General features: G+C 38.0%; 1 protein-coding gene and 1 long non-coding RNA gene across 7 annotated transcripts in view; one reads left to right on the plus strand and one right to left on the minus strand.

The window, feature by feature from the left end:
• Positions 1–23,063, plus strand: part of STXBP5 (syntaxin binding protein 5) — a 179,190-nt gene extending 156,127 nt beyond the window's left edge. For all 6 annotated transcript variants that reach the window (XM_048844300.2, XM_048844299.2, XM_048844302.2 and 3 more), the window contains 5 exons: positions 894–1,266; positions 12,460–12,625; positions 14,744–14,855; positions 16,204–16,424; positions 17,189–23,063. In XM_048844300.2, coding sequence (XP_048700257.1) covers positions 894–1,266; positions 12,460–12,625; positions 14,744–14,855; positions 16,204–16,424; positions 17,189–17,230 — 914 coding nt within the window. In that variant the 3' untranslated portion in view covers positions 17,231–23,063. The remainder of the gene's footprint in view (positions 1–893; positions 1,267–12,459; positions 12,626–14,743; positions 14,856–16,203; positions 16,425–17,188) is intronic.
• The window catches only part of LOC142071577 (uncharacterized), a 54,747-nt gene continuing 44,623 nt past the window's right edge, over positions 15,347–25,470 (minus strand). Inside the window, exon 3 of the long non-coding RNA XR_012667692.1 lies at positions 15,347–15,413. This is a non-coding gene — a long non-coding RNA (uncharacterized LOC142071577). The remainder of the gene's footprint in view (positions 15,414–25,470) is intronic.

Below are 25,470 nucleotides of genomic sequence, written 5' to 3' on the forward strand. Positions count from 1 at the left end.
TTCCTGGTCACACACCTTGTTCAACACCAGTGTCTTCGGGTCACTAGTTCAGCCCTTTTGCCTGTCTCAGCGTCCTTTCAGAACACTTGCCTGTGAATATCTGGCCTGGCTGCTTTTCTTTCCTCTATTTCAAGGGCCCTCTAGATCTCTTCAGAAAAATCCTGATTGATTATGTCTTCGATTTACAGGTTGGAAAAACCAAAACTTTTATTTAATCTGAGTAAATATAACGTAACAATAGCTTTCAGTAACCATTATACTACTAGGAAGGAAGATGCAAGAGAGCCTGCTCGCTTATACCTAAACAGTCTAATTCAAAGAAGAAAACACAGGTGGACACTTCTGACAGTTAATAGTATTCATCATAGATGGTATTAAACACAGTACAATTTATTGATGCTGTGTTTTGGAAAGCATAAATGCCTATGAGGAAAAGTGAAAGCTGTATATTTTTAACATCTAAGTTTAAACCACATGGGTTCCAGTTTGGTCCTCCTTTAAAAGCCTCAGCTGTTTCTTTGCACTTTCTTGTGAGTCTCTCTGATTCAGGAAAACATCCCTGTTTAGGAAGGTCGATGTGCTTAATTTCAAGTATATGCTTAATTTCCATTGTAGTCAATGGGACATATACACACACTTAAACTTAAGTTCATGCTCAAATGCTTTCCTGAATAGGGATGGTCTTAAGCAAAAGTTTAAATTTTTTTTTAATTAGATTGGCCAAAATGTTAGTTAATTTGAGTTTTACTGCAGAAGAGACCAGGCAAATCTGAAAGTTCTGTTTGGAAGGATGCCTTTTATGTTTGCCAGTTTTTTTAAAGACTATTATTATGTAGTTTGGAAGACAAGTCAGGAAAATTATTTTAGATATCATGTCAAATTCTATATCCTAGGAACCATTTTGAGGCTAAAAGGGGCAATCCTGAGAATGGCTTTTCTGGACACTACGGGATCTTTAGTTCCACCAGCACGTGAGCCGTGGAGAGAACATAATGTTTCTGAAGACAAAGATGAAAAGGATAAATCGAAAAAACGGCGGCCTGTCTCAGTGTCCCCTTCCTCTTCTTCTCAGGAAATCAGTGAAAACCAATATGCAGTGATATGTTCTGAAAAGCAAGCAAAAGTTATCTCACTGCCATCACAGAACTGTATTCATAAACAAAACATAACAGAGACTTCTTTTGTTCTTCGTGGAGATATAGTGGCATTAAGTAATAGTAGCTGCCTTGCATGTTTCTGTGCCAATGGACATATTATGACTTTTAGGTAAGATCTATTTAATCATGATTTAAACATTAAAACGAGATAAATTATAGTTCCCTGCCACTTCCTATCCTGTCCCCCAATGCATCCTGTTTCCTCAATCCAGAGAAAAAACAAAAAATATATATTCAATGATGATGATAAACCTGTAGGAATAGTAACATCTTGGGGGTGGAGGAAATTTGGCGACTGGATAATATTGAACTTGAAATTTATTCCTATACGAATTAGGTTCAAGCTATAGTTTAGATGAATTTCTAACAAATAACATAGGCTAAACTCCTCTAAAGTATAATGTAAAATTGTGGTGTTTAAGTTTTCACATATGAAATCCATAGTTTACTTTACTGATTTCATGATTTGTTACAAAACTTGTGTTACATATTGAAAGCCAAAACCTGCTCTTCCTTATCCCTATCCCTTGTTTTGGTTTATTTTACATTTCCTTTTTCCCCTCAGTTTGTTCACTTATGTATTGACTGATTTTTTTTTTTTTTGCTTTAATATTCTCAGGAATTACTTTCTTCCCAACAGTGCTTGCAGAAACATGCACTATTTGTCTAAAATATTGCACAGAAAGAAAAAAAAATGCCCAAAGAACATTATTAAGGTTGCAAAGTCAAGCACTCGAGTTAGGAAATGCTAGAATTAAGGTTGCTGTTGTTGCTTTAATTTAGTCCCTTGTATGTATGCATTATGATGCAGTCTTTAATCACATCTTTGATGACATTACTTATCTCAGCATGTTTGTGCACACGCGGCAAGTAACTCCCAATCCCTTCCTTTTTTTCCTCAAGGACTTCCAGTCCCAGTTCTCATACCCCAAGTCCAAGTCTTCTTGCCTAGACAGCCCCAGTGTCTTATGAGAATCCCAACTCCCAATCACATTTTCCTTACTCCCACTATCCTACAGTTCTACCCTTCCCCTCCCCTAGGCTCCTTGTCTCAATCTACTGACCACATTTACCCTCACCTGGATCTGGCCCTTGCCCTCCTCAGCATTGAAATCAAGGAACTTCATCCACCTGCCTGGGCCCCGCAGGAGGAGCATTGAGCGCACAAGAGAGACAGGCTCCTGCTTTCAGTTCTGGTGCCCTGACCCAGGGTACCACCCAGCCACCAGCAGCTCAAGATACAGTTGTGGGGAAAGTCCTGCTCAGTGCAGATAAAATCTTCATAGATCTTAGTGCAAAGGTCTAGCAAGTCTCTGCTAAGCATGTCACACAAATTTTTAAAGGCTTATAAATTGGCTGATTTGGGGTAGATTTTTAATAATTATTAATAATGTTTATTACAGGAATGCGTAAAGGCCAACGAAGAGTGGGGCCCATTGTTCTAGACTAATGCTAGGCACTAGAGTGTCTCAAAGCATACATCTACAGTGTAATTTTGATCTCGGCTAAAAAGACCCATGCTAGCTCCAATTGAGCTAGCATACTAAACTGAACAGTGTCTGCCCAGGCAACAGAACGGGGTAGTTGTCCTGAGCCCAGTCCCATCCAAGACCATACATAGGGACAGACTTAAGGCAGCTAGCCCATCCTGCTGCCTGTGCAGCCATGGCTACGTTACTGTTGTTAGCGCTTGCGCCATCAGAACTTGCATGGGCCTGACTACCCAAGCTGGAAATTACACATCCTACTCCAGTATAGACATATTCAGAGAGATGGCTGCCAGAATATTATAACATGGGAAAAGAATGTTTTCCTTAGCCTCATTCTCAGAAACTGTTGAACCATTTTGGCTGAACTAATAAAAAACCAAAACCACACGGCCTGAGGCAGATACTTGGTATAGAAAGTTTCAGCTAAAATGGTTAAAATTTGGCAAAGATCTAAGTCAGTGGTTCTCAGCCAAGAGTATGTGTATCCCTGGGTGTAGGCAGTGGTCTTCCGGGAGTATTCAATTAATCTAGATCAGTGTTTCTCAACCTGCGGGTCACAGCACGGGTTTAGAGGGATCACAAGTGCAGGACCAGCCTTAGGGGGTGGCAAGTATGACAAGTGCCTGGGGCCCCACACCACAGAGGGCCTCGCAAAGTTAAGTTACATGCTTCAGCCTCACCACCTGGCGCTCGGGCTTTAGACAAGGCTCACAAAAACCAGCTCAAGTATGGCATTGAAATGTAAGCACAATATTTATATTCCAATGAATTTATTTTAAAAAGTGCTGTGACGCTTTTTTGTATTTTTATGTCTGATTTTGTAAGCAAGTAGTTTTTAAGTGAGGTGAAACTTGGGGTCTGCAAGACCAATCAGACTCCTGAAAGGGGTACAGTAGCCTGGAAAAGTTAAGAACCACTGATACATGCAACTGAAAATAGGGTCTTATAATGGGAAGCGTCAGGCAACCAGCCCTGCCTATAATTATAACATACAGCCAAACAGTTCTCATAAGTCATTCTAGGACTCTATAGTGTGAGGCAGATATTTCTTCAAGGCCTTGTTTAAAATAAGATTAAGGTAGATCTACTCTGTCAAAAATCCTTAACTCCTAGCCTACAGAACCATAAGAACAAAATATCACTAGTCCTACATGCTTTCAAAACATCACTCAAGAGTGCTGGTCATTTTGGAAGAAGAGAATCACTAAGGAGAAAGAACGAGGAGTACTTGTGGCACCTTAGAGACTAACAAATGTATCTGAGCATAAACTTTCATGGGCTAAAACCCACTTCATCAGATGCATGCAGCGGAAAATACAGTAGGAAGATATACACAAACACATACAGAGAACATGAAAAAATGGGTGTTGCCATATGCACCATAATGAGAGTGATCAATTAAGGTAAGCTATTATCAGCAGGAGAAAAAAAAACCTTTTGTAGTGATAATCAGGATGGCCCATTTCCAACAGTTGACAAGAAGGTGAGAGTAACAGTGGGGCGGGGGGAATAATCATGGGGAAATAATGTTACTGTGTGCAGTGACCCATCCACTCCAAGTCTTATTCAAGCCTAATTTAATGGTGTCCAGTTTGCAAATTAATTCCAATTTAGTAGTCTCTCATTGGGAGTCTGTTTTTGAAGTTTTTTTGTTGTAATATTGCGACTTTTAGGTCTGTAATCGAGTGACCAGGGAAGTCTCACCCATTTTTTCATGGTGTGTGTGTGTGTATCTTCCTACTGTATTTTCCACTGCATGCATCTGATGAAGTGGGTTTTAGCCCACGAAAGCTTATGCTCAAATAAATTTGTTAGTCTCTAAGGTGCCACAAGTACTTCTCGTTCTTTTTGCTGATACAGACTAACACGGCTACCACTCTGAAACTAAGGAGAAGTTTATTCTGTTAATCTTATCATCCAGTCTTCTCCCAGTCACAAGATATAACCATTTCTAAATTAACAAATTCATCCAAAATGATGGATAATTAAAATGTCAAAGAAAGTGATCATAAATATGTCATTTAACTTGAAATATTTAAAACAGATGGAAAAAATTATCCTTCAAACTTGTGTGGAAACAAGATGTTTCAGATAGATAGTAAATTATATAACATTACTGTATTTTAGGACATAATGAAAAGGACAAATTTTGTATTGATTCATATCATTTTATATAAATCTAGTATATAAAAGAGGGTTGTCAACCATCTGGCTTGGATCCAGCACACTTGATGTATTTGTGTTTCACTTGAAATATGCAGATTGTGTTGAATCTAAGGCAGGAGTGGACAACCTGCGGCTCCGGAGCCACATGCGGCTCTTCAGAAGTTAATATGCGGCTCCTTGTATAGGCACCAACTCTGGGGCTGGAGCTACAGGTGCCAGCTTTCCAATGTGCTGGGGGGTGCTCACTGCTCAACCCCTGGCTAAGCCACAGGCCCTACTCCCACTCCACCCCCCTCCCCTGAGCCTGCCATGCCCTTGCTCCTTCCCCCCAGAGTCTCTTACATACCACGAAACAGCTGATTGGGAAGTGTGGGGATGGAGAGGGAGGCGCTGATCAGTGAGGCTGCCAGTGTGTGGGAAGTGCTGGGAGCTGGGTGGGCGGGAGGGGGGAGCTGATGGGGACTGCTGATGTATTACTGTGGCTCTTTGACAATGTACATTGGTAAATTCTTGCTCCTGCTCAGGCTCAGGTTGGCCACCCCTGATCTAAGCCTTCATTTAAGAAGTGTGTAGTTCAAAGTTGCAAGGAAGTTGTTCAAAATAGTAAATGATGCAGTGTTATCTCACTCAGTGTGCAGACAGCCTAAAAATATGGCTCTGTGATGTATGAACTTCCCTACTCCTGGTAACTCTGAAGCCTAATTATGGCACTTAAATGTCTGCATAATTGCTGTATTTCATTGCTAATCATTTTAGGAGATGTAAAGGGAAAGCAAGCCCAGAGGTAGTGGGAATTATGAGTTGTTACTGGGAGGATATACAGAGGGAAGAACTGAGGACATAAGGAAAACGGGGATGATGGAGACAAACAGTGATAGGAGGATGGAAAAGGAAGAGGGGAAAAAAGGGCAGAAATAGGGATGATCCTAAAGGTGAGCATATTTGTCCACTAAGTGACACTGAACATGACATTAAAGTTTTCAACAAATAATAAATAGCTTCAGTTATGACATCTTGACCATATTCTACCCTCCTTCTTTGTGCAAACCCCACACTGACATCAGAGGTAAATATTCCTAAACTGGTAGCCTGGCCCATGGAAGACACTAAAATTTTATAGTTGAATGAAGTACACCTCATATAAAATATACGGTCCAATTACATATGGCTTGGCTATGTACGTTGGTAAAAATCTAGTATAGTTTTACGGCTTCCATTAATTGGCAGCACAGTTCTGTTTGTTTGGCATACTACAACGTTCTTTTCTTAATATTACTAATCTCACAACTTGAAAATCCTGAGGGGGGAATTATGATTTGATGATCATAATGATATAAAAATTAAATGTTAGCAGCCCCTTGTTTTCCTTACTCCCCCCCTCTTGTTTTACATTTTGCAGTTTGTTATTTTGGAGTTGCTCTTTTTAGAAAAATATATTTGTAAGTTTTCAGGCATTTCATACTTAGTTTAATCATGTCTGAACTTGAAAGTCCTAGAAAATAGTTTAGAATTTTATGGGAAATTTGCCCTTAAAAATAGCCTTCTAGGCTACTGTGGGCTACGCTTAGTGTTTCTTATTGAACAAGTCCATATATATTTCACACCTCTCCATTCCCAGTGCTAGAGAATGAGAGCACATCCTCATTATTGAGAACTGGCATCAAGAAATAGATCAAGACTTCCGCTCACAGCTGAGTTTAAAATCTGCATTGATTCTTATTTTGTGGGGTGTTGATAACAACCATAGTGCCTACGATATTTATCATTTCCCCTTATGGAATGGAGTATGCCTTCAGTCCACTCCATCATCAACCTGTGACAACAGTTGATTCACCAGTAAATGTACAGATCCAGTACTTAGCGCATTCTCCATTCCTGGTCTTTCAAGACATACTGGAATATAGGCATACCATGTGCAATCTGAAGTCTTCAGCCCTGAGTTGAAAGGAAAGTGACAGAATTTCCTTTATCTTTTGAGGACAACCTGTTGTTTGTTTAACGTGGACATTGTACTCAGTACTGTAAACTTACTGTAAATTGTCATGTGGTCCCTGTCCCAAACAGCTTAAATCCTAATTAAACATAGACAATAGTCAGACTATATGTAGCGCACATTTTTAAATGAAACCATTCTACAGTGGGTTATCATACAAAGACCTCATGGAAAATGCATACTTGACGGAGTACAGGGAAGTCTTTTGAACAAGAGGATGGAGTTTCAAAAGTAGGGAATAGCATGAAAGAAGGTCCAAAAATGAGAGCAAAGATTAAACATGGAGAGCTAAGAACATAAAGAGGAGGGAACTTGTGTAGATGTAAGCAAAGACAGATTTGTGCCAAGATTTTGAGATGAGAAAATCTGAATTTGTGAAAGGCAAGAGTAAGCCAATGAAGGGAATTCCACTGTCTACTGCACTCTCCTCTTTACAAATGGATCAAGTTTTTAGGTATTTTTCTGGTTATCTATGGCATTAGCTGCATCATTCTCCTTCATTCTGGAAAAGTATTTCTCAAATAGGCAAACGTGTTTTTTTTTTTAAAAAGTGGCTTCTCATCAGTAAAGCAGTTCAGGACTCTCTTCCAAAGCGTCAATGTCTTGTTTTTTTATTTTTTTGTAAAGTCTGACTAAAATGTCAGGCAGTATCAGGTATCAAAATAGAGTTGAGCTTTTTGTAAATTCTTCTTCTTGACCTACTGGTATCAGTCACTGCCAGTGAGAGGTCCAGAAATTTACACACCTTCCATCCTACTTCTCTAGACAAGCTGTTTAGGAGTTTAGATAAACAGGGTAGAAAGAGGCTACGCACAAATAGCTCTTTTAATGAGGATGGCAAACCACCAAGTTCTGATAGCTTAGAGACCATCTGTTGTGAAGCAGGGTTTTCCGAGATCTGCTTAAAATTATTCTGTAGTTAGATTCACAGTTTTTAATTGTTCTTGGTTCAGGTTGTTTTCCACACAACAGTACAAGTATAAATATGTGGAGACTAAATCATGAGAACTACATTGTGCAGGGAGTTTAGCAAACTCTGTAGCATGTCAGTCATTTTCTCTCTACTCCTGCTGAGACTTGAATTACTGATTTCACTGCAGACCACATTTCTGTGTCTCAGTTTTGGGAATCCAATTCTATTTCTCAATATTGACCTGCACAGTACTACCACATCTGCTGCTGTTCTACCAATCTCAATTTTGACACACTTTGACAAAATTTGAAGAATGTGTCACTTTTCCCTCTCCATTTTACGCCCATCTTTCCTTCACCAATTCAAGGATTCACCTCTCAGCCACCAACTGTCCAGCCAGAATTTGGAGACACTCCTTTCCGAGTTAGTTAATATCATTCTAAACAGGTCACTGAGGAGGTTACAGGTACTCCCTCCACCCAGGGCTCAGTATGCTATCAATGCAGTGTCTGCAGTGTTTGCTAATCCGCAGAGAATAAGCAAATGGGAGCAGAAACCAAATGTCCTACATGGTACTACAGAGCATAGGGCCAAAAAGTACTGTCTACGCTAGGAAAGTTCTGTAAAAAGGTTTCATTGTTACTAACACTGGTTCAGCTCCACCAGTGTTATCAATGTTGGGAACCTCAGTGCAGCTGACCTGATGACTGCTGCTGACATTTTGATGTAGCTCTGCTCTAAATCTAACTAATTGACCCAATTTGGACTTCCTCTTTAAGCAAATCCCTTATTCAAACTAAACCTCTTTTTAAATTATGAGCATGAGACTCTTTAATATTTTAGGTTGCTGACTTAAATGCAGTAGGTGAATTTTTAAATATCAAAGATCCAAGCAGTATGAGCTACTAGATGTATTGACAGAGAAAATTGTGGTTCTTCTGTACAGGATTTTTACTCCAGGATCTTAGCCCCTGAGCAAAAAAACAAGTGAGACTACCAAAGCTCTTAATGTTTTTTGGTTCCCGAAGACAGTGGCAGTAGATACCATCATAAGCCCTGTCACTGGTCATTGCACACACCAGTTTATCCACTGCTTTGGGATCTTAAATTTTGTTCATTCTTGACAACGATCAGCAAAGGAGCATCCCTTGGGTGCTGCACTCTTCCAACCACCACTCCAACTCTTCCACTGTGCCTCATTTTAGTGGTATTGTCTCATTTCTCTTTGTTCCCTTTGCTTTCCAGGCATGTCCAATTTTTCATTGTTCAGTTAGTTTTTCTGAAGCTCTTTTCCCACTACAGGGCTGGGAAAACCACTAAGATGCCAGTTCCCAACTTCTTAAGAGCCAAAACTTTTGGTTCTGTGGTCCAACTTTTAATTTCAGTGTCGAGTGCTCTGGTCTTTTGACACCACTGACTTGGTACTTTGGGGCTTTTGCTTGGTGTTTCAGTGCTCTTGCTCATTAGTTTTGCTTTGTAATTTCAACAATTATTGCTTTAGTGTCTCTTCCAAGGATTCTACTCCTATTCATTTCCATAGCTGTTTGTTCTTTCAGGGAGGAGTTTGTTTCTTAGGAAGGAAGGAAGGACACATCAGTTTCAAGGGATGATGCATCAGAAAGATGTCATTACTTCAGCAAATGTCCTGTATCCTTGGGAATTTTAATATGCTATGTAGGACTGTTCTGCATCTTCAGTTGTCACCATATGCACTCACTGTTATGGGGAACACCTCAAATTGCTCATTCAGGTACCTCATCTGGCACAAGGCCAATCAGAGTGCTTTGAAAGAAAAATCTTCAAAGTATAAACCAGAGTCAGTTTTGATTGGTAATCATGGAAATGAAAACTCAGTGTTGGCACTGCCCAAGAGAACCAATTTACCTGTAGGGTCAGTGGCCTAGCTTCACCACCAAAGTGTCCTGCATCTTCCTGAAAGCTGGACTCCATCATAGGTTGAATCCACTGGCATCTAGGTGTTGGCAATTGAAGTTAATGGTGATGACCTGAATTGATAACTGATCAAAGAAGTTTTAGATGGTCACCCAGGGAGCCTTCATTTTCTTTTAGAGGCAGAAGTCTGGCAATGTGCTCTTGACCTGTAGACACTTACATGCAGCTAGGAATACATGTCAGGAATTGAGCATCTCCAGTTCCTTTTATCTGATGAATGCTATCAATTTTGTATTGTCTCTTTTGGGCTAGCATTGAAGCCACCTGGCTATACAAAATGCTCAGCAGTAATAGAAGTCTGTTTGCACAGGCTGACAGTGTATGTGTTTTCCTACTTGAACAATTGGCTGTTCAATTACACCACTCTGAGGGTTTCAAAGGATCAGTCTCTTTCACCACAGATTATGAACTACCCAGTGTCCCAACTTGTCTCTAGCAATCAGTTGGAATATATTGGAATTCAGCCAGATATGGTTTAACTCTCAAAGCATTCTTAGCCCAGGGCAGGATCTGGGACTGCTGGTCTGGCGGAAAGGATATGCAAGAGCCAGCAAGTGTGATCTTGGATGATGCTACAAATGTTTGGCCTTGTGAGGCAGCTGCAGTGGACCTTGAAGCACGCAACACATGGCCTTTCACATCCCATTAGTATGACACAGTATGATATTCCGGCCTCAGTGGCCTGGTAGCAGACCAGGCATAATCCTCTTTAGGGAATGGATTTCCAAATGCCACCTCTTCACACTGTAGTGCAGAAACTGCTTGAACAACCTTCTTCACCTGTCTGAGTCTAACCTAAAGTCTAGGTCCATCTAAATTCGTTGGGTAGCTGCTTTGACTTATCATGCATTGGTCAAAGATAGATCAGTGCTTCCACAGCCCCTCATCATCAGGTTCATGCAAGGGCTCAGGGCTTGACATATTTTAGTACCCTTTCCAATTAAAATGCCTCCTGTGTCATGAAACATTAATATTGTCCTGACAAATTATGATGTGCCTTTTAAAAGACTCAATGATTATTTTCCTTGTAGCAGAGACTTGAGCTTGCAGAGTGTCTGAACTTCAGATTCTAGTAACTAATGCTCCTAAACTAACCTTTACTAGGATAAGTTGGTGCTGCAGAGTAATCTTCAAAGTAGTGATGGAGCTCCACCTTACTGAGCTTATTGGCAGGACAACATTTTTCTCATATTCACATGCCCAGGCAAAGCCCTTCTCTAGGTCCATAATATTAAAAGTTCCTTCCATTCTAATGGAGCAGACGAAATACCTCACACGAAGTCCACCCAATATATTGCTTTGTTTGATATCCATCACTAAGATAGCTGTGATTGACCTAGCTTGAAGCTGGAAAAATGTGTTGGCTCAATCAACCTTAGAGCAACTTCCTCTCTGTCTTCAGTTATTTCTATTTCAGATACATGCAGGTCAGCCACTTCGTCCCTGCACCACATATTTACAAAGCAATGCTGCTTGAATTCAGCCCCTACGGAGGAATCCTGCTTTGGTCTCTCTCCTGCAGAACCTATTTCTGAAGCAGGGCAGCCGAAACTCTCCATCTCCTTGATATGTTTCTTAAGAGATGTCCCTTTAGTTGGCTATGCATTTGAAATTTTGTTTTCTACAGGCTATCAGGCTTGATATTTTGAAGAGATACCTCATGTGAAGAAAAAATCTTCTTGTATATTTTGTTGCTATTACCCTTTTTCTTTGCTGCTTGTTTGTTTCATTTTTGCCTTTACATTTTTTAAATCTCCAGGAGTTAGAATCCTACACAGCTGGTATTTTTAGAGTAGGAGGAAACTACTTGGCATGTAATTCTTCAGTTCTGAAGATAACCTCTTGCATGACTTTTGCTCTCTCACCGAAGTTCCTAAGGGAACTTTAAGATGGTGGTCTGTCTTTGTTTGCATTGAGTAATTAATCTTTTCAGTCATTTTATTTATGATTAGCTAACTTATTTCAGGGGGTGGGGGTGTAGGAAAGCAATGCTTCCCAATAACATAAGAAGCTAACTGAAGAGTTCCAAGGATGATTGTATGCCCAGAGATTGTATGTCATCACCAGTACGGGGCATGGTTTATGGTCTAGCCCACTATTGCTGCCTTTGGAGAGTTCAGCCTAACTTGTTCTAGTGCGGCCAAGAAGTGAGAATCCTGCAAGGTTATATATTTAAAAAAAAAAAAAAAGTACAAGGTAGGTAAGCTTTGTTTCCTCTTAAAATGCAACCAAATTAGGGAAAAGGGGAGACTAGTTCACACCAAAATGGTAGAAATCTTTTTCTTCTTGAGTACTTTCCATGCCCATTTCCCTATGAATAGAATAGATGCTCTAAAAAAAAGTACACAATGAAATAAAGTATCTTCTAGTGAAACTCAGATCACTTCTGGAAGAGGTAATCTATCTTGATTTTATAGTGTAGGTTTAAAAGTGTGTGTGTGTGTGTACTAATATGAAAGGGCAGTAAAATTTTGTGCTAGAAATTAATTGTTCAATCCTACTTTAAATTTTAGGCGATAGACTTTTCTACTACCGGGTGGGTTTTTAGGTCTAAAATCAAGGAGCTACCTCGTTCACTACATGTTGTTTGTTATCACTGAGGTTTCATGCCCCCACTGAATTATGCTTGCTTGAGACCAGTCTACTGCAGTACTGTTAGTAATGCGATTACAAAGGATAAGAGGAAGAAGAGTATACTATAGTTTGTAAATATAAGTTGAGAAACTGAACAATAAAAATAAAGGTAGTCTTCCTTAACTTAAATTATCTTTTAATTCTCTTCTCAAGTTTGCCAAGTTTAAGGCCATTGTTGGATGTATATTACCTGCCACTTACCAACATGCGGATAGCCAGAACATTCTGCTTCACCAACAATGGACAGGCGTTGTATCTTGTCTCACCTACAGAAATCCAGAGAATCACATACAGTCAAGAAACTTGTGAAAACCTACAGGTAAAGATTAGAGTGTTAATACTGTTGTTTCTTCATAAGTAGGTATCTTCTACAGGTCCCAGATCTTAATTCTTGATAATCACATGGTAGATTAAAACCCCTGCTAAAGAAGGTATGGTGCACTGGAGGGCTTTACAGTATATATAACACATCATGATCTGTGGTGCTTCAGTTCCCTTTCTGCCAAATGGTGCTGAAACATCTCGTGTACATCTGTGGGGCAGTCTTTTCCTTTTTTTGGTCAGTCATGTTCCATGTTAAACTTCCTTGATAATTCTTGCAGTTCAGGACTTCAAAATTACTTCAGTCAAAATGGTAGTAATCAAAGATGCATGCTGCCAGAAGCAGAGAGCACATACTCAAGGCATTTTGATTGACGCATTATGTTGCGGGAATTTCAGAGATGAAGCATGAGATTCTTATCTCTTTTTTGGCCCCATATGACAAATAAAAGGTCCAGAGCAGCATAAAGGGACTCCACAAGTGCCAGTTTCGGATGGGGAAGAATTCCCGCAATGTTAGAACTGTGGAGGATGCACGTGCAACAAGCAACATGTTGTAGGATTAGGGCATTATCCTTTTTTGGAAAATCTTCAACATCAGTGCATAGTTGGAAGCATGTAAGCATACAAGCCTGATTCTTAGTCCACTTAGTCATCTGTTCTGGCTTTATAACTCTCCTAAGAATAATTTAGGTACAAATGGAACTGACCATTAAATACCAGGGTGTGTTGCATACTGTGTACACTTCAGTGTGTGTGTGTATGTGTGTTGGCTGCCTTGAATATCATGTAAGCATCTTGGGTAAGATTTTCAAAAGCAGTCCGCATTGTCCTGACTTTGCTCCTATTGAACTTAGTGGAAGTTTCACTGCTAGTTTCAATGGGAGAATAGTTAAGGAGCACCAAGTGTTCCTGAAAATTCCACCATTATGTCTGCTTCCCACAAAAGGGATGGGACCAAAGAGTGTGGATCTAGAGAGGACCCAGTATCTCAGAACTTCAATCAAAGGTAAGGGTGTTTTCATGTATCTTTATGCCATGAAGTGCAAATTTTAATATCACTGTAGAAACAGGAATTCTATCCTCTGACAACCATCAGGAATGTGTGCACTGTACATCTTCTTATACTATTACATATGTATCTATTTTAGAGTTAAGTTCATGAGAACTATTGCTCCCATACTGTTGGATTAGTTCTTTTCCATGCTAATGAGCCATCTGGGTGAAACAGAGAAACAAATGAAAAAATGTCCCTGAAAGGATAACATTTTGCAGGAGTTTTCAAGTAACACAATAGGGGTGAAATCTTGGCCTTAGTGAAGTCATTAACTTCAGTGGGGCCAGGATTTCACCCTAGAATTCTAAAAAGTGAATCCATGAGTATCCAGTCGCTGTCCATCCTAATGTTATCTCATTTTAAAAATTCCAGAACTAAGACAGCTTTTCAGCCACAGCTATAAGTCAGAAGAAAAGGAGCTGAGTGTTTGTTTTAATTGGACCTGACTTACATGTTCTTGAATTTGTGTGTTTTGCATATTAGAAATCAGAAAAAAACATAAAGGCAGCTCGTTATATAATGAAAACATGGTGCCACAATGAAATATTAGATAGCCACAGACTTGTGTATCAGAAGCGATGGAAATGACTTGATGTCTTGAAATTAAGCAATATTTAAAAATCAGGCAGGATAACATGAACTACATATAAAGTATGGACATAAACTGGACATGTAGAAATGTGGTAAATGTAGTTTCAGCAGGAAAAGAGTTAGTGTTGCCCAATTTTTAGTTGAGGGAAGACATTGCTATTCTTAAATATTTATTTTCAAGTACTCTTGTATTACAAGCTCAAACTATTAGATAGCAGATGACTTTGAAGAGTTTCCTGATCTGTTCTTGACTTCTATTCAGGCATATTGCCAAACATAGAAGATAAAATTCTTCTGAATATCTGCTGCAAAGTTCTCTCCTAGTGTGAATACGTTGCATTATGAAATTGCAAACCCTGAAGGTAGATGGTTAAAGTGAAAATGGACTACAGTAGTCTTATGTTTTTATAAGAGTCTTCAAAAAGGAAATATGTTGTTTCTAGCAATAATTTTTTTTTCATTACAAAGGAAATGTTGGGTGAGCTCTTCACTCCAGTAGAAACACCAGAAGCCCCAAACAGGGGCTTCTTTAAAGGCCTGTTTGGAGGTGGTGCACAGTCACTCGACAGAGAAGAACTCTGTAAGTTCATTTCTTTTATTCTGAAAAGTATTTCCACATGAGGAAAGTGGTGAACCATGCAGAATGTATTTAAATATTCTGTACAATTGTTCATTAAAAGAAGATTAATGTTTTAAAGAGAAGCACTCAGAAATCGGGAAATAAGATTTCCTCTGCAAACATAACTCGCATATTTATATGCAATATAATGAAATCCTTAAGTACGAGATCACATATTATTTTCCAGTGAATCTTCTGCCTCATTTATGCAGGGGTTGGATGGTGCAATAAGTACAACAGCTGATACATAATTATATTAATCATCACCATTCATATGTGGCCTCATACCTGATTCACTGAGCACCATCCACCCATTGTACTGATTACTCAAATATGGAAGGGAAGTGGTAAATAATGAAGCACACAGGCCAGTAATACAGAAAGATCTGGATCACATTTTAATATGGCTAAATATAAAGTTATAAATCTAAAAACAAAGAATGTAGACCATACTTACAAAACAGGTAACTTTATCCTAGGAAGCAGTGACTCTGGGGGGCAGGGAGAAACCACCACCACCTAAAACAACCACATTTCTGCATGAAACCTAAAAGTTTGACAAAGTTATAGAAGTAGCTTAAAATGTCTTCAGAATGGTAGTTTTTAACTATAGGCCTCACTACAGGTTCCAGTTGTAATGTAAATGAAACAATTCATTGATGCCATTCTTTTTTTAAGCAGTCAGTAATATAATTCTATATTGTTAAATGGAATGAGAACCATTCTGTATGGAAATATAAAATCTGATCAGAAAATCTCAAGATATTGCAACAACCCTTTCAACCAGAAATGTGCATATTCTGATCGCAGTAAGAATAAATTGAAATGGAAATTTAAAAAAATAATGCTCCAGAAATTACGAGTAATTTTTTTCTTTTTGATATCTTTTATTTTGATATTATTTTGTTTTCTTAAGCTAAGACTTAAACAGATTATTATAAAAAAAATTTTTTTTCTCTGATGAAATGACCTGACACACACAAAATAATCAATATGATTTTTAATCAGGTCTGCCATTAGGTATTTGGTGTCCTAAGTGAAAAAATAATTTGGCCCTCCTTTGACTAATGGAAAAAAGTACTAATTTTACAGTAGCATATGATGTGAGGGTAATAATATTATTTAAACAGTAGTATTTGTTTTTTGTTTTAGTCAAACAGAATGCTTAAATGGATGATAATTTTGAGTTAAATTCCTAATTTTTTCTGCTTTGAAGTTGGAGTTAAACAGTGTCTAATGTTACCACTAATCAGTTTATAGGAAGCCTTATTTTTCTGTTTTGGGTATCTTGTTCCTTGAATATATGTAGTTGGAGAATCAGCATCTGGAAAGGCATCAAGAAGTCTTGCTCAGCATATCCCAGGGCCTGGTGGTATTGAAGGTGTTAAAGGATCAGCATCTGGAGTAATTGGTGAACTGGCACGAGCCAGGATTGCACTAGACGAAAGAGGGCAGAAACTAGGAGAATTGGACGAAAGAACAGCTGCTATGCTAAGTAGTGCTGATTCTTTCTCTAAACATGCTCATGAGGTGAGTCCTTTTAGTGCATCAACATGGTGCTATATCAGAGTTGTATGAGATGTGCAATTAACTTTATATTCACTGAAAAAGAGAAAAGATCTGCAAGAAATAGGAATCAATATGATTAATACTTAACACTTCCTTTGTCTTCCTATGGAGCATCACATTTTCCCCTGATGGTTAAGCTGACAATGTCTGCCATTAAAGTAACCAGCCTCACCATATAAGAATTTTTTACAGAGCTGGACTGTGCCTATCTGGCATGTGTCATGGTGGATACTGCAGGTTAGTTTCCATTGTTAAAGGAATTCATGTCATGGAGTTGGGTATCTTTACTCTACTTTATTTACATTATGTACATGTTCTATTTACACTATGCACACAAGCCCTGAGGAACTTAAATGCAGATAGACCAACTGTATTGTTTCTACAAACAATTGCAGAAATCCCAGTTTGATCATTCAGAGCAGCCACCAGGAACAGAGACGCTCATTGCAGGCCCTCCAGATCTCTTCCTGTCCTGCTACCTGCCACTGAACTTTCACCCTCACAATCAGGAGCCAGAAAGGCAGCAGCAGATTCACGCTTAGCAGATTTGTGATGGAATCTGCTGATATTACTGTTGAAGAAATTCATCACAATGTGAAAAACTTTGTGAGATAATGAAAAATAAAGAACTGATTGTCTTTTATGTGATTGTATCTCTGCATGTCTATGGCACTGTATGGAAATGTTAATTGTATTTATATCTTTACCTTTTCATTTATTTTTAGATGATGATGAAGTACAAAGATAAGAAGTGGTACCAGTTCTGACAACCTACATCCAAATAGGTCAATTTAACTTTATCTTGAGGAGGGAAAAATGTCCTTTTTTTCTTTTAATTAATTTCTGCAGGACCATTGGAGTTGGAGGAGTATTCACTGTCTGTTGGATAGTGTTGTTTCCTAGCACAAATCATACACAGTTTTACCTCAGTCATATGGCTTTAACTGAGGAGCATTATATTTAAAACAGACACACACAAAAACTTGAGTGTTTGTCATAGCTGTGGGTTTACTCAGCACTTGGGAACAGAGGTGACACAGGACACTTGGAGAAGAGAGGCAAAGGGGAAAAGATGCAAGATGGGCAGTGGCAATGCAGGATCAATCCTGTGTTAATATGTCATATGCGAAAAGTTTCTGTGTTGTTGTAACTGCTGCCAGTGTTTCACCCTCCTGTGAGGAGAGGCAATAAATCAGGGGTCCGAGAGCTGGAATAAAGTTGTTTGTCTTATTGAAGTATAAATAGCTGACTTTCACCTACCCTCCCTTCCATTACTACTGAAGAAGAGTTATACTCTGTTTGCTACCATCTCTTTGATCAGACAAGCTGGAAGTCTGAAAGTTCCATATTGAAAATGTATATAAAGTTGACCTGTTCATAGTCTCTTCTTGGACCCCTGATGTAGTATTCTTGTATTCACGTCATACTTTGTCAAGTGCAAAACAAAAGGATAAAACATTTTTGCATTAAAAAAAACTCAAGTGAATAATATGACTGAATTACGTATCATGCTGAGAGTTTTCATTTGTGTTAAGGCTGTGCGAAGTGAAAAGTGAAAACATCTCCATTGTGGTGAGAAGAATATTTCAGTGTCTTTTATGTATCTTCTTTCATTCAGCTAAATCTTTCCCGCTCCCCTCCTCCCCCACACAAAAAAACCAACCAACCAATTATTGGTTCAGTTTGTAAAATTTTGGTGTTGGCTATCAGTTTCATTCATCCTGTGAATTTTTATAAATGTTTAACAGAATATCTTTTTACAGCTATTTAATTAAAATTGTTGAGATGGTTCTAAGCAAAAACTGTAGCTAACTTATATCCCCCTTTTGTTCTTTATTACCAAATCAAATAACCTTGGACTCAGGTTTGAAACAGTTTTAAACTCAGTGAAGATGCTGTTTCAAGGATAAGGGCAAGCATCTAATGTTAAGTAGCTATAAGTCTTTTAGTTTATTTCTTAAATCCTGTTTGTAGAGCTACTGTACAAGTCTGTATCTTAGTAGCTTCAAACATTCAAGACCTACTTAAAGATTGGAGTTAGTCTGCAAAACTATGTTTCCAGTAAATGGAAATGATACTGAAAATGAACAATAAAGAGGTTCTCAGTATTTCACAAAATGGAGGACCACACTTTTTAAATTTGGGCAGGAAAAAAAGTAAGCATTGTGCTAAATCAAAGCAGCATATTGGGTTAGTGTATGACTGCTGCACCAAAGCCATAACTGTAGGGATGAACAGTTAGAAAGAAAGAAAGACAAATCCCTGAGAAGAAAATGTTTGCATTGTAAAAACTGCATGATTTCATTATTTTAATCTCTAATTGGAAATAGTGACTAATTGCGTTTTGCAAGGGGGAATAGTTAGAGAATAACAGTGGAGAAGTTTTCTGAAAAGTTTCCCATATTGAATCATTAAGATAAACTCCTTCTAGCACCGTAGCTCTACACGTTTGTCATGCACTCCTCTTCAGGAATTCCCAGGGCAAAATTTGTTATGCTTACATCTAATTGAAAAATGCTGTTATGGGTATATAAGCTTACGGTAAACTTGACTTATTATTTGAGAGATGCAAGATATGAAGTGTTAATGATTCTTAATACAGTTCAAAAAATTATAAGTTTTGTCTGAGAAAATGTGTTCAGAATTTTCTATACAAACTGGTGAAATAACTTAATTTTATTTGGGGGTGAGGAAGTTGTTAATGGAATTCACTGACTGCCTTTTGGTTTATCAGTACTTGAGGGTGTACCACACATCCTGCCATTCTGTGTTATATCACACACAATAACAAGTCTGACTATATATTTAAATTTTTGTTAGGAAAAAAAGTGATGCACAAAAGAAAGAAGTTACTGATATGGACATGAAAATGTTAACAAGAAGTTATAGATAAGGGTTATATTAGCTCCAGCTATTTTGACCACACATTTGTTTAATCTCTTCTGTACGTTACCTATTTCAGTTTTGCAGTCAGTTTGCCTACTGTGTATTCAATATACATTAATCTTGTGTTTGCTTGCAATCCAGCAGCAGAAAACCAGATAAACTTACATGAGATCAATTTAAAAAGAAATTCTGAAGTGGTTGTTTAATTTTTCCCTCACCCTTAAATTCAAATTAGTTCTGTTACTTTCCCCAATGGAACTGCATTTCAGGCAACAGGAATCTATTCAAGAAGCTACTCTGATCAGTCTTTGGGAGAGATATTCTTAGCAGTGCTTATCAACAAGTCATGATGTCATATCCATGGAAGCTCCCATCGGATTAAGAGGGAAGTCTTGCTTAGTCTTCCCAGAAAGAAGCATTGGACAGCCATCAGCAAGCAAAGCAAGATAGGAAGGAATAAGAGAGCATATATTGGAACAGGGAAGATGTCTGTTTCTTAGGCACTGAACAGTCTCATATTTTCCTTAGCATTGTTTCTGTTTCTCATGGGTCATAGTATATAACTTAGTTTCAAAAATTAGTGAAATGATCGTTGCTTACAAAATGAACACACAATGGCTCTTTAGTCAATTATAGGGACTACATAGCCAATTTTAATTGCTTTTCAATCTAAAATGTTGCCTGTCAGTGTTTTTCCTTGGAAGGAAGTTTGTTATGCAGAAGCTACGTGGCATTTTATTTCCTATTATTTGACAAATTTTATACCGTGAACCCACATTTCAAACGGAGAAGGGAAACATCACCTTTTATCCTGTTGATTAGCTTTTCAGTCCTTTGAAACTTTTTTTTCTGTGTTTGGAAAAATATCAGAATACAACTGAGCTATTACACTTCTCTCTCTCTCTCTTTTTTTCTTATGGAAGTGCAAGAAACTGCTGCTACTTGTGTTAAATGTTGTGTGTCACATTTAATTTAATTATCTTAAATTGAAGAAGCATTGCTTGAGTTTAGAAATCCTGTAAAATTGTAATTTGTTCTGAATGTTATTATGTATAAACATAAGCATATTCCAAATAAGTCTGAAACTGTTACACCACCCGCATCTCAAGAGAGATTTGTTCTTTGGAAAATGATCAGTTAGAAAGTATTACACTAATTTACAACTCTATTCCTTGTCTGTTTTTATACTTATGTTTTGCTTGAGGTACTCCTTGCATGACAATTACATTAGAAAGCTATATCCAAAGGTGACTTTTTTTGGCAGTGAATTTTTTTCCCTGGCTTAATAAATAGCACTGATCTGACCTGAACTTTAAACTTGAAATTATTTCCTGCACTTTAAAAGCTTGGTATTTTATTCCTCAATTTTACTTTCCATATTTCTGTAGTTCTGATTCATTATTTGTATAAAAACACTCTCATACAAGACACAGTGCTTAGAACAGACTAGTCTTCACAGCTGATAATTACAGTTTAGAATATAGTTTAGAAAATGTGTGCTTTTTTTAATCAGCAAACATTGTGTATATAAATATATACAATATAGAGTCTAATAAAGGCACTTACCCTGTGTCAGCATCTGTGGTTTTTAAATAACTACAACACTTTCAGATTGGTTTCAAGATCATACAGTGGCAATCTGTTTTATTTATACATACTGTTATAAAATGCTTTTAGTTTTAAAAAAATTTTTATATATGTACACTTTTACCTTTAATTTAAAAAAATGTGTTAAAATTTAAGTCAAAGTACTTAAAAAGTATGTATATTATCCATACAAAAAGTTATGTTTTAAGCTTATAATAAGAAATGCATTGATATCTCATATAGAGATACAATTACTAAACAAAAAAAAGCCCATTTTTTTTCTTCAGAAATATTCTGCAGAAATGAATCATCCTTACTATAACCTCCCTTTTGGAACATTCCAAAATAAAGGGAAGGGAAAGTAGTACTTTCAAAAAACAAAATCTAATTGTAAACCCCCTCTCAATAGCTGCAGATTGCTGTTGGATGTTTACCATAATTTTTTTGTTTTAAGATAAACAAAATAAAATAAAACAACTAGATTTTCAGGTATTTTTTTCAGCTTTTCTAATAAATTTCCAAATATAAGGGAGTTTTATGTATTTTTGTCAATTAAAGTTTTCCTTTTGTAGTTCACTAATTTTGGTTCTTCATCAGTTTTGTACCTGCTGATCAATATTACTTGTTTTCAGAATATGTTTTAAAAAGCATATTGTCTGTGTCTGAAGTGCCCTCATCATTCTATTCATGGTTTGATTTACCTGGGTGGAAATTGGATTGCAATTGCAGTGCTGTGTTGATGTATGTTGTTGGAATTGTGTGCAATGATTGCCTTCCTTTTCAGAGTAATTTCTCAATTGCACTTTTTCCTCATTCTAACCAGTTTCCTATATAGTCTTATGTGAATCTTTTCCTGTGGATTTTAATGACTTTGCTGTCACTGCAGAAATTTCAAATACTTTGTAGACAGAAATTAACTGTTGGGAGGGTGAGGGGGTGAAGTTAAAGTGAAAAATATATGTGGATCAGCTGAAGTAACTGATTTAACTATTTCCATTCTGACAGTTTAACTTACATTTAAAAGCAAAGCTGTTTAAATTATGCCCATTTCTAATCATCATGTGTCTTGTATAAATGTACTGTAAACTTTATATTTGGTTATAGTGTTTCAAGATAGCAGTGTATTTCTGGAATGTTTTACACTTCAGAAAAGACTGATGAATTCCAGGCCTAGAGATCCAGATAGCAGTTAAAGGTAGAGATGTAATCAGAAAATAATCAAATACAAGATGTGACTAAGTCAGTATTACTTTTAATTTTTCAACTTAAAACACATCAAAAACTATTTTAATTTTGTTATGCAACTGTAGTAATTTCTTTTGACAGTTGCATGCCTTTTATTAATACTTGTTATATATTACCAGTCAAGACTGATTCATAGACATTACATGTTTTAAACAAACTAAGTTTAAGGAGTCTTATATGAAGCACCAATAATATTCAGCAACAGGCAAGGCAAGAGGGGAGAACATATTTTAAGTATTCCCTTTTTAAAATGTAAATAAACAGTAGTACGTTACTGCAGACCTGAGCTCCATTATGGTTCAGTGGTTAGAACTAGAAGAAACATGCTACTGCTTCATTGTACCAGCACAATGGAAAAATGGAAAACATCAGTAAATTTTTCTAATATTGCCCACTTTTTGGGTACGCATGCTTGTGGTACAGTTCTTGCTTTATGTATATCTTTGTACATGTGTATGGTGGTTTTATTTTATTTTGGTTTGATTTTTTGTTCATTGCAATTTATTTTTCAGTTAAGTCTTGCTGAGCCCCCCTAGGTCTTGAGGGTTATTACTGGGAAATGCATTTTAGATAGGGTTGCAAATCCATCTGTCTACAAATATAGTTTCATATGAACTGCAAATTGTACTGTTACAAACACAAATGTTAGATTGTGTAGAGTTATTTTACTCGTACTTGAATTAAACTGTCATCATAACAGAACAGTTAAAATTAAGTATGGAATATTTTTGTAAATAAAAAATACCTGTGCAGCTGGTATTTTAAATGGAAAATGTATTATACATTAATGTTTCAGAAAAATGTTCATATGTGTATATGAATGTCTCATTATGCTGAAGGGCTCTGATTGGGCAAAATAAACTACTCAAATTTCTCCTGAAAGATCTCAAACTGACTTTTTTTTTAATTAGTGGTTACTTGTTTTCCACTGAATGTCTTGTTTTGTTGTATTGTATAGTGCCCAGTTACTCTATTCAGAAAGGATGTTCCCCATCTGACAAACATAGTCTGAGCATAGTACTGTTAAACATTTTAGTTTCTGTACATTGTGCATTTGACAGCAATTTGGGTATATTAGTTTCATTTTTTGTCTGATGCATGCCCTCCGATAAGCTCCACAGATGGTGTGTACCACTAACAGCAGAAGCCAGAGCAGAACTGAAAGTGAAAATGAACAGCAAGGAGCAGGCAAATGTGCACACAAATATGGAAGGGTTTGGGCGATTAGATAGTTTGCAACCCTAACACCCTTGCCCTGTCCCTTCTCCGAGGTCCCGCCTCCACTCACTGCTTCCCCCCCTGCCTCTATTGCTTGCTGTCTCCCACTTTCACTGGGCTGAGGCAGGGGGTTTGGGCTCTGGGAGGGAATTTGGGTGCAGGAAGGGGGTTGGGATGCGAGAGTGGGCTTAGGCAGGGGTTTGGGGTGTGAGGAGTATGGGCTCCAGCTGGGCGGTTCCCGGAAGCGACTGGCATGTTGGGCTCCTAGGCTCGGGGGCAGCCAGGCAGTTTTGTGTGCTACCTGTGCCTGCAAGCACCACCCCCATTGGCTATGGTTCCTGGACAATGGGAGCTGTGGAGTCGGCGTTTGAGGTGGGAACAATGTGCAGAGACCAGCTGCGAGCCAAAGGCATGTGCTGGCTGTTTCTGGGAGACATGCAGAGCCAGGGCAGGTAGGGAGTCTGCCTTAGCCCTGCTGCACTGCTGACCGGACTTTTAGTGGCCTATTAAAATCACCCCAATTGGTTTCAGTAGCCACCAGGAGATCGAGTCTGGGAGACTTTCAGCCAATCTGGAACGGTTGGCATCACTAGGAAGGGTGGACCTGAGCATATTAGACAAGGGGGTCCTAAAACCTATCCAAAAGATGCTTCTAAGTATAAACGGGATCAGAAAACTCATAAATGTATTTTTGTACAAGAAAGTCAGGAGGCTGCTTATCAGGAAGTTTCTGATCTGTAGTATTCCCCCAATGTTTTCTGGGTTTTGTCTCCTTTCTCTGGAGCATCAAACATGGCCACAGCTGGAGAGATGACAATAGATGCAGTGAGCTGGTCCTCAGCTACTTGGCAGGTGGGTCTTGCTTATAAATTCAGGGTCAGGAAAGAATTGGCAGTCACCTTGGATTTCCCCCACCCACCTTCCTTTGCAACATAGGGTACAGATCACTTCCTAGGATCATCTGGGTATATCTCATTTCATCATTTCCCTGACATTGCAGAGGACTCAGGCATTGGTGTACCTCACTCCCACCTATCCTCTCCCTGTGGCACATACTAATTAATTCTCCTCAGGGTTATAGTACATGGGCTTGATGTGGCAGTGGCTGGGTGGTGTTTAGTGGTCTGTGATATATAGGAAGTCAGATTAGATGATCTGGTTGTCTCTTCTGGCCTTAAACGCTATGACTCTAAGCTAGCCCTGGGACTACCAACAGACCGTTATGATCACCCATTTTGCAAAATAGACTTTATAAGGCAAATTTTTTCTCTACTGCCATTTTAAGATAGTTTAGTAAATCTCTAATAATTGAAAAAGAGACCACATTTTTTCTATTTTTTCCCCCCTTCACTATCCGGGAATAGAGACATTTGTGAACTTCCATTGATGAAATCAGTGCACTCTGTATGCTGTTATATGGTGCCTGTTGAAATTGCAGATGATCACCTCTAACTTTCAATTATAAAATTGCTTTTGGCCTTTACAGTTGTAATGAAAACCTTTCCAAATGTAGATCAAGTGTAAGACTTAATGCAATGATATTTTCCGAAGTCTGGAGGCAACCTGAAGTAATAGCTCTGAGATGTGTGAACTGCCCCATTCATCTGAGAGTGTCTATTTTGAAACCAAATAATGTCAACTTTAAAATAACCAGTAGTGCAATATTTAATGTTGATAGTAACATCCAACAGTGCAAGAATAAATTGCATTTTACATCTTCCGTAGGTGCTCAGTACCCAAAACCTCCAGCTTCTCTCTTGTAACTTCTATTATATTATGCATTTTAAATACTAAATTCTGCAGTACACTATGACTTTTAAAATAGTGACTAAAATTTAATTTACTATGAAATGAGGGGTATCCTATGTCCTATTCAATTCAGTAAAAAAAACAACCCAGGTTATTTGAAGCTATGGCAAAGCCTCCAGTCTTTTCAGATGGAATGATGCAGCATGAAGCCAGAAAATACTTAAGGGCAAGCTGCTGGCAACCCCTACATTTAGGGCTTGACTGGCCACAAGTTGTACCACCAATTAAAATCAGCTTTTGCTGGGAGAGAAATTAACCCCTC

This window comes from Caretta caretta, chromosome 3 (genome assembly GCF_965140235.1).
Source record: "Caretta caretta isolate rCarCar2 chromosome 3, rCarCar1.hap1, whole genome shotgun sequence".
NCBI classification, from domain to species: domain Eukaryota; kingdom Metazoa; phylum Chordata; order Testudines; family Cheloniidae; genus Caretta; species Caretta caretta.